The sequence below is a fragment of the Glycine max genome, chromosome 18, assembly GCF_000004515.6.
Source record: "Glycine max cultivar Williams 82 chromosome 18, Glycine_max_v4.0, whole genome shotgun sequence".
In the NCBI taxonomy this organism is placed as follows: Eukaryota; Viridiplantae; Streptophyta; class Magnoliopsida; order Fabales; family Fabaceae; genus Glycine; species Glycine max.
This window is the reverse complement of record NC_038254.2, coordinates 57,715,786-57,731,928: the sequence shown is the minus strand read 5'-3', so window position 1 is coordinate 57,731,928 and position 16,143 is coordinate 57,715,786. Positions and strand designations below refer to the sequence as shown.

At 29.4% G+C, this 16,143-nt stretch overlaps 1 protein-coding gene across 1 annotated transcript; it reads left to right on the top strand.

Annotated features, from left to right (window-relative positions):
• The first annotated feature begins 11,012 nt into the window (after nucleotides 1-11,012).
• Nucleotides 11,013-14,984, top strand: LOC100808392 (cytokinin hydroxylase). The gene is made up of 5 exons (XM_003552681.5): nucleotides 11,013-11,479; nucleotides 11,644-11,870; nucleotides 11,948-12,189; nucleotides 12,646-13,036; nucleotides 14,337-14,984. Exons 1-5 carry the CDS (start codon nucleotides 11,200-11,202, stop codon nucleotides 14,754-14,756), a joined length of 1,560 nt encoding a protein of 519 aa, XP_003552729.2. The 5' UTR covers nucleotides 11,013-11,199; the 3' UTR covers nucleotides 14,757-14,984.
• Nucleotides 14,985-16,143: the final 1,159 nt, after the last annotated feature.

Genomic DNA, 16,143 nt, shown 5'->3' with positions numbered 1-16,143 from the left:
ACATTTATGCTTATGTTGATTTTGTATTGAGATGATGATCAGATAATTAAAAAGAGCGAGAATATGAAGTTTTATGGGGTGAAAATCTTATTAATTATGTAAAAATTCTATTATATCCATCAATATCAATATCTATATGTTAGTTAGTATTTCAAATTCTGCTGTTTAATTTTGATAACATATGACATGAATTTGAAGACAGAAGATAAATATATTGTAATTGTTTTTGAAATTTAATTATTGATATGAAGACAATTTATTAATTTTATTTTTTGTTTACTAGAGGTGTGATTAAAGTTTTCTTTACATGTTTTTTTGTGTTACTTGTTCTTTATAAGGCTAAAAGAGATATTTTGGTGTTGTATTTCTTTAATAGTAAGAAATGGTTAAGAAATTTATTGTAAAATTCTTCATTGTATATATAATAAGTTCTTTAATATAAAAAGGATATTTTAGTAATGCAATTCATTCCTAAGAAAAAATAACTTGAACCAAACATATTTTTTCAATTTTTCTGTGAATATAAAAAAGATTTTCAACTAATTTTAATAGTTACATAAACATATTTTTCTTGAAATATTTAAGAATATCATTCTCATCTAATATTTCTAAAAATAACATTATGGTGAATGAAATTTTTTTCATAAAACAAACATCCCCTCATAGATATAACTAAATATTAATATCAAGGAAACTTTATTTATAACATTATAAGTTTTAATTTTGGACTGAATATTAATATCAAGTTAAAATTTATTTAATTGTAATATTCTAAGTTTTATCACACCCAATTTTCTATTTGTCATGCATACCAAAGATCTCAATTCTAAGTGCTATATATAGCAACTAAAGAATTGGAAAGACCGTAGAGATAATGCACAAACACAAAATTCATAATGCGTTTGTAATCTGAATTGGTTAATAGGTCTTATACGCTATGCATGCATATAAATATAGATTAACCTTTGGAGGATTTGATGGATTTGGAGGGCTGTTTTTCACCCTTTGGAGTAAATCTTTGGAATTTAACATTTATTTTCTTTAGGTATAAATATGTATTTTGATTTTGGATAAGGCAGGCATGCATTAGATTCCATTACTCTACAATACTACAACTCCCTCTTTCAAGTATAACATGTTTAATGCTCGTGCCTACTTGTTCACAAAAAAGACAAGAGTATTAATTAATCATTTTAATCGTCTCTTTTTCGTTTTTATCTTTGCATTTCTTTTTAAATTCTCTCTTTTTTATTATCGAATTTTCCGTCTTGCTATTCTTCTCCTTCTTCTCTTTTATTATTTCTTTCTACTTTTTTTGGTCTTACTTATCCAACACTACTATATAATAAGCTCATATTTGATTTCTCATCCACTGCCATGTGGCACACGTCTTTTGAATCAATAATTATATTAGCTTATAGTAGAACCAAACACACTGTAAGGTAATTAATTGTTTCTAATTTCCGTATTGTTTTTAAGAGAATCAGACATTTTCAATCGAATTTCAAAAGTTAACCCTAAACATATATGTTTGATAATTAGTCTCCTAAATTTAAATATATACACATTCTTCTATTCCTACATGTCGATTCTGATTTAACCTTAAATGGGTCGAATAGTAGGTATGTCCCTAGAAAAGATGTAGCAACAATCTGGTAACAAGGGTCTTGTTTCTTTTGATAGGAATAAAAGCGTCTCTTCGGTGTTTCTTCCCCCATGAAAAAGAGCTAGCCACCGTACGCATCAAGTAGGATCCTAAGAAGATTTCACATGTTCAGTTTGTTTGCAATTAATTTGTGTCTTTCCATTTCAATGATGGGAGAAAAAGGGAGCTACGAAGCAAAATATACACCAAGAGATTGTCCATGCTAGCTTTCTCCGATATATCCCCATCTTAAACGTAGTACTAGGGCATCTATACTATATGATTGTTCTCCATTCTTATTTGATTTTTGCATCATGTCTCTATTAAGGACTGCCAATTCCCACATGGGAATATGTCCCTACCAATTTCTAGATTACAATCGCATGCAGTTAATTTTCAATTACAGATATAATTTTAAATCGTATAACAAAAATTGTTCTAATTAGAAAACGAAGAAAATGTATAAACAAAATACTTTAAAAAGCGAAAGGCTGTGAGATTGTCGTGCAATTAGATTTTGAATTGCAGGTCAACAACAACTCCTCACTTTTATACCATGAAAATTTTGCGTTTTAATCATTAGCACATTTTGATTCTTTTCTATAAGCTCTTTCCGCCAAGGATGACATTTTACTAGAAACCCGTTTTCAAACTACAACCATATCCTATAATGATACTCTGCTTCCTTTAATTTACTATCTTTCTTAACGTTCAAATTTACTATAATTACGGATATTTTTCACGCACCGTCATGCCAATCACCATCGTTTGATAGTGCATGGCATCTTGATATATAGAACTTAATTAGAACATATCCAAAGCCAAAACCGTGTTGGATTCTTGGACTGGATTCTGATTAATCTTTTTCTTTTTATAAGCAAGTTATTAATTAGTTTGTTGATCTTTAATACTAAGGACTTGCTTTGTTAAGCTTTCGGTTGGGTTCCATGGAGGGATTCTTAAGCTACTTTGGTACATACATGGACCTAGCAGGTAGCCTAGCTAGATACGTAGTTCAAAGAATAGAAGACTCGGAAAATTCAAAAGCAATTCTAAATATATAAAATTGTTCTTCACGTTGACTCATCTTCATGTGCAAAAAGTGAGATTATTATTATTCATGATATATCTACTTCAAATGATGGCTTTGACCAATTTTGTAATAGAATTATATATAATTCTCCTTCTTCACGTTCTCTTGTATTTGTTGCTTCTCCATGATCTTTGTTCTGCAATGCGTAATTTTGATCATTAAAGTAATCAATAATATGCAATTATGCATGTGATTTCAAGACCAATTTCAAAAGAGGTGATATGTTAGAGCTCAACCAGTGCAGTGCAGGGGATAATCAATTTGGTTTGCATGCAAATGATAATATTATCAAGCATCTAAATGTACAAAAGAAAAGAGAAACGATAACTATTAATGAGGCTAGCGTGCATGTTGCTAGAAGAGTCAAACATATGCATGCATTCCGAAATGTGCTACATGCCTACATTTTTTTTTTATATTTTTTTTATAAGCCACGGATAGCTAGATATTCTTCTGGTATATATAAAGAATAATCGTGTTAAAGTTGTATACTTTATTCTTATTAGGTAACTTCAATTAACCATTAAAAACTTTTCTCTTTATCTGAACAACCACCCTTTCCTTTCATTGTTGGATTAATATGCCAGTTTCAGTACACACAATGCCAAAGGCATCTACAACTTTAGAACAAAGGGCCTCCAAAGGGCCCTAGTTGTAATGTTTAGATAACCTTTTGGCGGAAAGACTTGGCTTGGAAAGAAAAACTGTTTACCAAAAAAATATTTTCTTTCTACTACAAATTTAATTTAAATAAATTGACCGTGTAATATATATAGAGAGAAAAAGAATTATATAATATCAAAACTTAGTATTAGTATGATAAATTTATTAACTTTTATGATAATTACTTTAAATATCATATTAATACTAAATTATAATTAAACAATAGTTTAAGTAGATGACTATTAAACTTATATATATATATATATATATATATATATATATATATATATATATATATATATTATTTAGTTATAAATTAATACTATATGATAAAGTTATTAATATTTTATAATAATTATTTTAAAAGTTTTATTTATGATAATTTTTAATTACCCAATAACGATAACGATTCACAGACAATTCTTGATACAAAAGCTGTTTACACGTCCTTTTGCATCAGCGGAATTTTAAAAGTTTTCACATCGAGTATTTGCTTTTCTTTTGTTTTTTCATAAAAAAAATTGTTCATGTATGACTATTCTGACTGTTATATATTCCAATTAACTAACTTTCTAGTAGTTTGCTTTTAGAATCATTTCTGTCCTATCAAAGACATTTTTTTTTCCGGTTGGGTATCGACTTTAAGGGTGGTAATAAATTATGCCTTATGAAATTATGTTTGATGCTGCGAGAAATGTCAAGTACGAATTCGAAGGATCTAAATTTTCTCCTGTTATTAAATATATTAGGAATATTAGAAGAGTGTCTAGAGATTAAAACAAAGCAAATAGTTTTAATACAACAAAATTGGTTTTTGTAACCTTTGAAGAAAGAAGAAAGAAAAGACTTAGTCTCAAGTGAACATCTAATTTGATGATATGGTACACATTTTTCTTTAATTACTAGCTCCGTATTTGTCAATAAACGGAATCCATATATAATACTAATTCACATGAACTAACAATAGTTTTAAAAAAACTATAATACGACATATAAAATTAATCTAAAATACAAAATATTAAACCCTAAAAGAGAACTCTTGCTTTGAAATGAGTATGAATCATTTTAGATAGATGTAACTAAATTAACTTATCTAATTATTATAAGTTTCCAATTTGTATTGGCTTGAAAGTTTAAAATATAAAAGTAAAAGGAAAAATATAAATTACAGTTAAAAATATTTTTTTGAATGTCTATATGAATATATGTCTACCAAGATTACTTACGACATGACTAAATTAATATTTAAAATGTCAGTAACAAAAAAAGTAATCAATCCTTAACATGCATGCCATTGTGCCAAGGGAAAGCGAAAGTTAAAGCAATGTATCTTTAAATTTATAATTAGTTATGTCAAAGTAGACATTTTCATTGTTTATTTTTTCTTTTGGGTCATGAACTCTGCAAAGCAACGAGTCGACGGTCATATAACCACAGGATCAATCCCTGAATATACACAAATCAGACGACGTGCAAAAGATCCTCACTCAAATGGAACAAAAATGCTTACATTTATTTTTTGGAGCATGACCATCTTCAGAAAAATAGTTTCTATACCATAATTATAGCTCGCATAAGATAGAATAAAAAAAATTATACAACAGACTAAAAAGGTAGTTGATCATGAGTTGTAAAGCCAAGTGAAGGCAACCTGTAAGCGTAGCAGCATGGTGGAAAACACCGCAAGTTTTGATACAATATTATTCTACTACGTCTATTCTGAAAAGCATTACATTACATGTCCACGTAGTGGTTTAAATTACTAGTAATCTCTAGAACACTGTTACATTACCATCCAATTTACCCGACTTAGCTAGGGATCCTATATAATATAGTATCTTTTTTTACTATCTAATTCATTTTTACTGTACGATCTCACTTTCAATGATCGATGTTGTTTTCTCATTCAGCTGGTGCCTAGCAGAAGAACCAGTAAATTAAAGTGAACGTATTTTAATTTATTTTCAGTCTTCTGTCCCAAGTCCCAACTAATAACTGACAACTACAGACTTTTTATTTTTTCCAACAAATTCAACTTAAATACTTTCCTTGTAACTTCTGACACGAAAATCAGTACATTTTACCCCAAAGAAAAATAAAAAACTACTTAAAATATATAAAGTATCTAGTTAATTAATATTTTTAGGATATTAATTAAAAAAAATTAAAAAATATTTATTATATTCATAAGAGAATCTAAAAAATCATAAAAAATATAATTTTATGTATTCTAATAAAAAAAATTAATTTTAATTTCTTAACCAATATACCAAACAAACTGATAAACATTTACCATGTAGTGTATAAAATCCAATTTGACACTTGACAGGTAGAGTGAATGTGCATTTCTTAATTGCAATCAGAAGTAGTGTTCTTTATATATGGAGTAGCTGAAAAGCCAGGCTTCTTCCCCCACTGATTGGGGAGACATCTGAGCAGGAACAAAGCCTGCCATATATGCTGGCATGCATGCTGATCTGGTAAATAGTAGCTATTTCCCATTGTGCACAATGAACGGTTCAACAATTTACTTTCAATTTTTTTATTTTCTCGTATCAACTTTTATATATATTAACATGAATACATAGATAAGTTATATGTGTACGTTAATAAACTTCTACCTATATTTATTGGTACTTTTGTTATCTACTTACTAGCTACTTAAATTTTAAGTAGATTAATATAATTGTCACCTTTAAAATTTCGGTTAAATCAAATTAGATGTATTGATTGTAAAAAAATAATTTAATAAAAAGTATATATATGTATTATCTTAGTTTCATTTAAGATTTCACAAATTTATATATTATTATTATTATTTAAATATAATTTTTTTTAACTAATTCATTTTCATCGACTTTCCTTCTTTATCCCTTGATCTTCCACGCTCTTTGGTGCGCGCCACCCCCCTGCCAGTGGTGGTCTCTAATTGCTTTCATCCATTTTCTTTGCAAATCACTTCAATGACATTCTTAAAGTTTTTTTCACTCCTCCAAATCATTCCAAGTTCAACAACAAAGCTCCTAATGATGCAAATTAACATTTCAATGAAATTTTTTCTAAAATTCAACAAAACAAACAAAAACGAACATCATTTTTAATAGTAAAACTATTAAAACTTTAATAAACATAAATTAAGTGTATACATATCTATATGAATTAAATATCATTTTTAATAGTAAAACTATTTGTTTATAAGCTTAATAATAAAACTATTTGACTGTGAATATTATTTAGATCACCTAATTTATGTCCGTATATTTCTTTTTTTAGACCCAATTTGAATCTAAGTTAGTCGAATGAATCACTCCTTGTCTCTAAAACCGTAGGATTCAAAAATAGATGGGAAACATTAAGAGGTCGTGATCCCCTCTTTCACCAATGCGTTGTTTTTTCAAATAATATATATAGTGTAATTTTAATAATCATTACACTATTTTATAACTTGACGTAGAATATGATTTTCACCGATCCAACCGTTAAATTGTATCTACATATTACCAAGATCATTTGTGTCAAATTTTATCAAAATTGAACAATAACAAAATAGTAATCAAATTATCAATATTTTAATATATTTTTAAATGTTTATATTACGTTAATTTTAATCTATACGAACGAGTTAACAAATGATTTAAGATTAATATGAAAATTTGTATATTTAACCTATGTGAAATGAACTTTCAATCTAATGATAAATTTTTAAAAAATATTATTCAACGAAAATTATAAAATAATGTAATATTTGTCAAAATTTTAATAATGTAATTTGATATCTCCTTTTTATATATATAATTGGCTGGAGTTGTTCGTGGGTCCTATTGGATGTATTTTAATTCTTTACATTAATAATTTTAGGACCTTTACTCAAAATTCTTTAAGTCTAATTAGCCAATGGATATAGGGGCACGTGAAAACATATGGAATTAAAGTAACACTTAAAATGTTCCAATTTTAGTTTTATGATAAATTCATATTTTTTCTAAGACATTACTCAAATTATAAATCTCATAAAAAACTTGCCGCTTGTCAAACAAAAGCTAAAAAAAAGAAGAGAAATGGTATTACTGGCATAATATCCACAATTGGATTCAAGAAAGCATAGGCTTCAGGTAATTTTACCAAGAAAAAATTACTTGAATAAAAGACGGAATGAATACAAATGCAAATCAAATTAAAGATAAAGAGTGAAAAAAAGACAATATAATGTGCTCCTTTAATACAATTATGAAAAAACATAATTGGGAGAAAAAAAAACCAGTAATTAGATAATTTTTTTTACCAGAAATTACATATTTATAAAATTAACAAATATTTTATATCTATAACTCGATAATTCTTTATCAGATGTTAGACTTTACTTACCTCTTCATTAAATTTTGAATTAGTTAAGAATTTTTTATCTTATACAACATACAAGAAATTACTAGATGAGTTCTTATATTATTATTATTTGTAGGACAGGGTGCAAGAGCGCAAGCTATAGATATAACGTACAAGAGGGAGGTCCACCTCCCTGTTAAACGACCATATCTGTTTTCTGTTACAGGATACAAAATCAGTTTGATTTAAATCAGTTAGTCACACAGCTCACCATGAGAAGACTTGTGAAATTTCTTTAATCCTGCACTTTATCTGTGTGGATATATAATACGTACAAGGACAGTTATATGAAAGATTATGGTGCTTATAACGACTTCTATATATTTCATTTCAAAATTAATCTAATAAAATAGGTTTTAATTCCTATGTGACATTTCTTGAAAAAATATTCTTACATACTCTCAGAAATATTAATTCTTGAAAAGATTCTGTATTTCATCTGTCATATATTCAATTTTCTATATCACATGTTATGCCAGAGAGATCTTGTTTTGAGATATAAATACATGTGTCATTGTATAAAAATGTATTTTCTGTGTCAGAATGAAAACTGTTATTCTTATCAATGAAAGGGTAAGATTAAAATATTTTAAATTCAAATTAAAGCGTCATTTAATTATAAAAAATCTTTACAAGATTTATTAAATAAAAAATCATCAAATATTTTAAAGATTTATTTTATGTCAAAATCATCACACAACCACCACTATTGTCGTAATCATCACAACTATGATCGTCGACATTACTACTATCGTTATCACCCAAGTTATTGCTGCTGTCATCACCGTCGTGATTGTTGTGACCATGACAGCAATTACGGTGGTGGTGATCAATCACAATAGTGATGATTGCAACGATGATGGTGATTGTGATGACGATCTTAACGTAAATTAAATCTTTAAAATATTTAATTTTTGTTTAATAAATCTTATAAAGATTCTCTCTCTCTCTCTCTCTCTCTCTCTCTCTCTCTCTCTCTCTCTTTAATCTAACGGATCTCTCGCATGAAAGGATAAGAGGATCATTCTTAGCTCTCTCTCTCTCTCTCTCTCTCTCTCTCTCTATATATATATATATATATATATATTAAAAAATAACTCTTTAAATTTTTGTACCTCTAAATATTAACCTTTGACTTTGACTTTAGGTCGAGAAATACAGGAGTTCATCGGTAAAATAATAACACTTCCCTAAAAGAATAATATATAGAAAATTGATTATAATCTTAAAAAATATTGCTTATGTGTCATTTTAATTTGGAAAAAAAGTAAGAAATGAAATGGACCTATTCCTTTTATATTTTAGACAAAACAGGTTAGATTGTGTCTATAACTTGCTTGCTATATATAATTAGGCAATGTCAAAATTAGATCAAATTTCTCAGCTGGAAATTTATTAAACACCGGTACTTATTAAGAGCAAGTTGTTAATAGTATCAAACACTCTTGAAGTTGAAGGTGCTTAATTAATTACCAATCTTTAAAAATTTTGTGAAACTCATATGTGAATGCTTTTATATGAAATAGTGATAAAATGTAAGAATGTGAGGTTATTTATAGGACTTATTAATTTAGTAAAATTTATAAGGTTTTGGGTTTAAAAATTTGAATTGTTTAAATTGTAAAAAGTAGAAATAGGTGATGTAGAAGTGTGAAATCCACGGAAGAATCTCAAAATAAAAGTTAATATATATTAACCATCTAAAATAATTTTATAGTATTAATCAATCTTAAATTATTGTTGATATGATTTTAAAATAATTATTATAAAAATTTAACAAATTTAGCATATATAATAAATTATAATGGAAAGACGGTGTAAAACTATTTTACATCATCATTGTATAGTTTATTTTCTCAAAAATAAAAGTAAGTTGCATAATTGGAAATGATTTTATATTATCATTAAGATTCTTAATCAATTAATATGTAATTATTATTATTATTTTTAATAAGAATTCGACATTTTAGTTGCAATAAAAAAAACATATATGCATTGGTCTTTATTTTTTATTTTTAGTTATAAAGATGAAATGTTTGTCTCACTTGATTGTAGGAACCAACTCAACATATATATGATAACCCGATAAAATCTAATATAATGTGATTTTACCTTTAGGGGAATGATAGGATTCAAATCATAAATGTTTTCTATCTAAAAATTAAAATAAAAAATGATAACTAATTTATTAGCAAAAATTTTCATTTAAGAATTTGTCCTCTTTTAAGAATATCCTCTCTTATTTTTCTCCTAACATTGAATATCCTCTTTTAAGAAATATTTATTGCTAAATTAAAATAATAATACGTGACTTAGTTGATAATATCAGTTGATGTTGCCAGAGAGTACTAAGTGTGTTTTGTAATTAACACAAGAGTGACGAACTTTAAGTATAATTTATTTTTAAACTAGCAATTAATTTCATAGTCAGCCCAAGAATCAAAATTTACTTAATATCCCAAGGTTGAATTATATAGCCAAAAATCCTAATAAAATAATTATAAAACAATATATATATATATATATATATATATATATATATATATATATATATATATATATATATATATATATATATATATATATATATATATATACATATTAAGGAGTCAGTTAAAACTAGAATAAATCATTTATGTATTTTTGGTGTAAAAATTATCACAAATTGATATGTATGATAAATTTATTAGTTTTATAATAATTATTTTAAAAGATAACTATCATGATTTCTTATTTATTGACAATGTAATTTACTATGACAATACATAGAAAATAAACTCTAAAAACTAACCAATAAAATATAACTCAGTTGGTTTAAAAATGAATGTGAATTATTACAAATCTTCCGATGAAATTTCATTCTTATGGATAAAAAAGACTGTAACAACTCATAAATACTTCATGGTCAAAGTTTTGCTTTAAAAATCAGTCAATATAACATACTCACTTGTTTACCCACACGTTATTATGTGTTCTCATTGACCATGTACAACATTCTCTTGTGGCCAAGATGTTCTCATTTTTATGTACATACTACACCGTCCTTAGAATTTAACAACTTTTTGAAAAGAAAAAAAAAAGATCAGTTTTCGAAAAAAATAACTCCAACGCTAAACATATATTCACCTAGTTTTCTAGAAATAGTAGCAAGTTTGCAACAATAGTAGTAGTACTATTAGCCGAATAAATTCTCTTGAAGTTGGAACATCAGCAAATTAAGATCATCATAGGCAACACCCACTAAACCAAACTATAGGCATTCACTAGCAGTTTAGTAGTAGTATTATATAAAATGGAAGGGATCGCCCCATCAAATTCCCACTATATATATAGGTAGAGTCACGCATCAAATTCCCATCACAACCATCTTACTTACACAATAAGCACCTCTCATTAATTTCTGATTTTCTCTAACATGGCTATGGTGGTCCTCACACCCCTTTTGGCCATACTCGGTATTCTCCTACTTAAACTCATCTATGACAGCCTCTCATGTTACTGGCTCACACCACTACGCATAAAAAAGACGATGGATATGCAAGGTGTCCGTGGCCCTAAACCTCGTTTCTTCACCGGCAACATCCTAGACATGGCTTCCCTTGTCTCCAAAGCAACCTCCCAAGACATGAAAACCATAAGCCATGACATTGTTGGCCGTCTTCTCCCACATTTTCTACTTTGGTCTAGCCAATTTGGTATGTATGTACGTACTTACGTGCATAAATACGTGTACAAATTAATCAAACTTATACAACAATATGATCTCTAATATTTTTCTCAAATTTTTTAATTCATTAACCAACTTTTGTTGACATGTATGTTAAACCTCACCTAGTTATTAAAACGGTTAATTTTGCAGGAAAGAGGTTTCTATATTGGAATGGTTCAGAACCAAGGCTGTGTCTCACTGAGACTGAGTTGATCAAAGAGTTCCTTTCAAAACACAGCACGGTATCTGGGAAATCCTGGCAGCAGAGACAAGGTTCCAAGAATTTCATTGGGGAGGGACTGTTGATGGCAAATGGTGAAGATTGGTACCACCAACGTCACATCGTTGCCCCTGCATTCATGGGAGACAGACTTAAGGTATTGATACTGTTTTGGAGTCTCACCTTTTAAAATTCTTGTTTTGTTTGGTTGATTGGTGTTAAAATCTCTTTTAGAGCTATGCTGGGCACATGGTGGAATGCACTAAGGAGATGCTCCAATCCCTGAAGATTGCGTTGGAGAGTGGCCAAACTGAGGTGGAGATTGGTCACTACATGACTAAACTCACTGCGGATATTATCTCTAGGACTGAGTTTGGCACCAGCTACCAGAAGGGGAAGAAAATATTCCACCTCCTCACACTGCTACAGAGTCGTTGTGCTCAAGCAAGTCGTCATCTTTGCATCCCTGGAAGCAGGTTTCTGAATCATCCTTTTCTCGTGTTCCAGGATCACGTTGAAATATCAGTCAACAACGTTATTTTATTTTGAGTAAATTTTCGCATATTTGATTTCACCTTGATTTCAAGTCTAGAATTGATTTTGAGCTGTAGTAACTTTTTGCTTTGGACCACTAACTCGCTTTTAGAATAAAAACATCTAGCACCACTTCAAAATCAATTTTGCGAAATGAATGTCATGATAATAAATGTCAGTGTTTTAACCTGAGTGGAATTCCTTGCTTTTTTATCCGGAAGCATCTGAATAATCACATTTATAATATTTCTTATTATTCCATGGTTTGCATTATAGTTGTGTCGGTCTTATTCCATCTTTGTGTTGTGTGTTTTATCTGCCAAGTTTGTGTGTCCTTGTCCCCCTCCCTTTTCCTTTTTTTTTTTTTCATTGATGTCACTATCAATTTGTTTGCACAGGTTTTTTCCAAGCAAGTATAACAGAGAGATAAAGTCTTTGAAGATGGAGGTGGAGACTCTGCTGATGGAGATCATACAAAGCAGAAAAGACTGTGTGGAGATTGGGAGGAGCAATTCTTATGGGAATGATTTGTTGGGGATGCTCCTGAATGAGATGCAGAAGAAGAAAAAAGGGAATGGAAACAACAACAGCAGCATCAATCTGCAGCTAGTGATGGATCAATGCAAAACATTCTTCTTTGCAGGACATGAAACCACTGCACTTTTACTCACTTGGACAGTTATGTTACTAGCCAGCAACACATCTTGGCAAGACAAAGTCAGAGCTGAGGTTAAAAGTGTCTGCAATGGGGGAATTCCCTCTCTGGATCAACTCTCCAAGCTCACTCTTGTAAGTAACACAAATCACTCGTGTTGCAATGAATTAAGAGGGACGCAAATAACACACTCTTTACCACATTCCTCTATACACATATTTTATTATTGGTTAAAATGTATTCAAGAAATTCGTGAAATCCAGTTAATTTTATAATTTCTAACAAATTTCAACCATTAAGAGATGATGTGTTCAAAAAAGTGTGAACTTAGCATTTTTCATTAATTAATTAATTAATAATCCCTAAAGTTTAAACCATCTCCCCTGTCACGAACAATGAAGGCTGGAAAATCTTTTTTTTTTTTTTTTTCACAAAAAGACAGAGGGTTATTTTATTTTAGGCTACTTTTAGGGGATCAGTGGGAAGCGGCAAGTTGGTCAAATTTGTATCTTAAACAAAATTTATTTTTCTTTTTTGATTTAATTTTTTATTTTATTTTTATATAAATTTTACTTTTAGTAGTGTCAAGTATTACTTTTTATAGAGCCTACACAATAGTTGCTTTTAAAACCCAGCATGAGCCAGTTTTAGGAAAACTTTAATTGGGTGGTCCATAGAATTGAATAAAATTTTAAAAAATGTATATGTATTTATAGTTATTCATTAATAAATAGGGTTATATAAGTGTAGCCTGTAGTTTCTTGGCCAAAAGGTTAATTGATCTAAACATCTTAGGCTTTTAAGTTATTATTAGCACGACGATCAGAAAGGACAGCCAAGAAATATTTTAATCTAACCCAAATATTTGTGTATAAAGAAACAAACAAAAAATAATTTATCTAACGATCATCTTTGCACCCGTGCGTCGGTAGTTGGTGTTATTTTAAAGAATATTTGTAAGGGTTATCTTTCTTTTTAGAATGTCCAAGGGAGCAAAAGTTTAAAGCTATTCATTCATTTTCTGAATAACGATACGGCAATACTTTCTTGAGAAAAAGGAAAAAAAAAAATCATACTCAGAATTTCAATCTTTGTGACTTTTGCATTTGTATTTTTCTTCAAAAGGGACAAAGGAAAAAAAGAGAAATAAGTTGACCCTACTCAACTCAATGGCAAGGTTCATGGCTACCCACTTGGACAATTTAAGAGATTTTCTTCGATTGATAGATAGCTCGGAAGACTAAATAGAATATTCATGGGTACCATAGAGTGCAGTAGTAATTATTATATTTAAATGCTAGATTTTCCGAAAGATGGTCAAAGATTCAGCATTAATTTTCACAAGGAATATAGTTCAAGCTGCAGCATTTGATTTGGCTTCCGTGGCCAACACAATAATAATCAACTAACCATAGTTGTTATTTGATATTTCAGTTGCATATGGTGATCAACGAATCAATGAGGTTGTATCCCCCAGCATCTGTGCTCCCTAGAATGGTGTTCGAAGACATAGTGCTAGGTGACCTTTATATCCCTAAGGGCCTATCAATTTGGATCCCTGTGCTGGCTATTCATCATAGTGAAAAACTATGGGGTAAAGATGCAAATGAGTTTAACCCAGAGAGGTTTACTTCAAAGTCTTTTGTTCCTGGCCGTTTTTTACCATTTGCTTCTGGCCCTAGAAATTGTGTTGGACAAGCATTTGCCTTAATGGAAGCTAAGATTATACTAGCCATGTTGATTTCTCGGTTTAGCTTCACCATTTCTGAAAATTACCGTCATGCCCCTGTGGTTATCCTCACAATTAAGCCCAAATATGGGGTTCAAGTTTGTTTGAAGCCCTTGGAGCCATGAAGGATCGTCGATTGTGGAGAGTGTTTAGAGTTGAAAGAGAGTTTTTGTCTTTTATGATGCGGATATATATGGCCATCTTGATCTTGATGAGCATTCTTGTAATTTTTTATTTCATTTTCAACTTTTTTTTTTTTTTACAACGACCGGGAGAATAGAGAGATGAAATAATGATTGCAAGGAATAGGATATGTAAATTAAAAACTTGAATGAAAGCACACGTATTTATCTCTTCATGATGCATAAATTGAGTTTAGTAGCTCAAAACCCCGCACTCACATATGTAACACGAGAGATAAAGAAATTGGAGGAGCTGTTTAGATAAGTTTCTAACCAATTATTACTACTTAACGTGTCAATCAAGTGGTGTAAAATAATTCTAACTTAATCAGGAATCTTTTTTATTTGTAAGAATCAAAATGATATCAAACTTAATTAGAAAATTTAAATTTAAATTATATAATTATGTTAAATATTTGAGAGAAAAAAAACTTTACCAATCATATTAGTTCTATCAAACTTAAATAAGATTATCTTTTGTTTTCAAAAAAATCTAAACAAATGAACATAATGATTAAAAACAACCCAAATAGAATGTCATGGGTACAAACGGCTATTCCCTTTTTAGCTTAGATGCCCCATAACACTTGAGAATAATTCTTTAGTTTTGTTTTTCTTTCTATTGAGATGATTTTAATTAAGTGCTCTACTTTGCTGGAAGAAAAAATAAGGCAACTTGTTGTGTGTGACAGAAACTAAGGTAGGGTCCGTATCTCCATTTTGGAGTTAAAGGGAGTTGTTTTCTCAGCCACCTTATCATCTGCTTCCACCAGTCCTCGATTCTGCTTCTTCCACTAGTTGGTTTTTATCATTCTTTTATTGCAACCATCATTTCTTTCTGACACTGTTCGACATCTAATAAATTGTGGACAAATTTTATAGGAGTATTTAGGAAGCATGCAAAAACGTTTTAGTATTTAGGTTTAACTTTTTGGAAATGTTAACTAATGTTATATGGAAGTTGGTTAAGAAAGCTAAAAATATTTTTATTGAGAGACGAAAAAATTGTATTGTTCATAATTTTTTTTATCCTTTCTTATGATTTACATAACAAATATTTTTTTCTTTTAATTTGTTAATCAAATGTCCTAACAAGATCCCAACTTCTTATATTCAATTTATTGTCTTCGTACGTGGCAAATGATTCATGTAGTTGACTATGACTTGATCGAGTTTGATGACAGTTAGTAACACTTACCGGTTACCAAGTCTCACCTTAAGACCGGGACTGTGAATGGACCATTAAAACAAGCCCACTTAGCCCAACAGGAAGTTGAGTGAAACTTCTTGCACCCTCAATTTTGCTTTAGACACTCATTACATTTCAAAA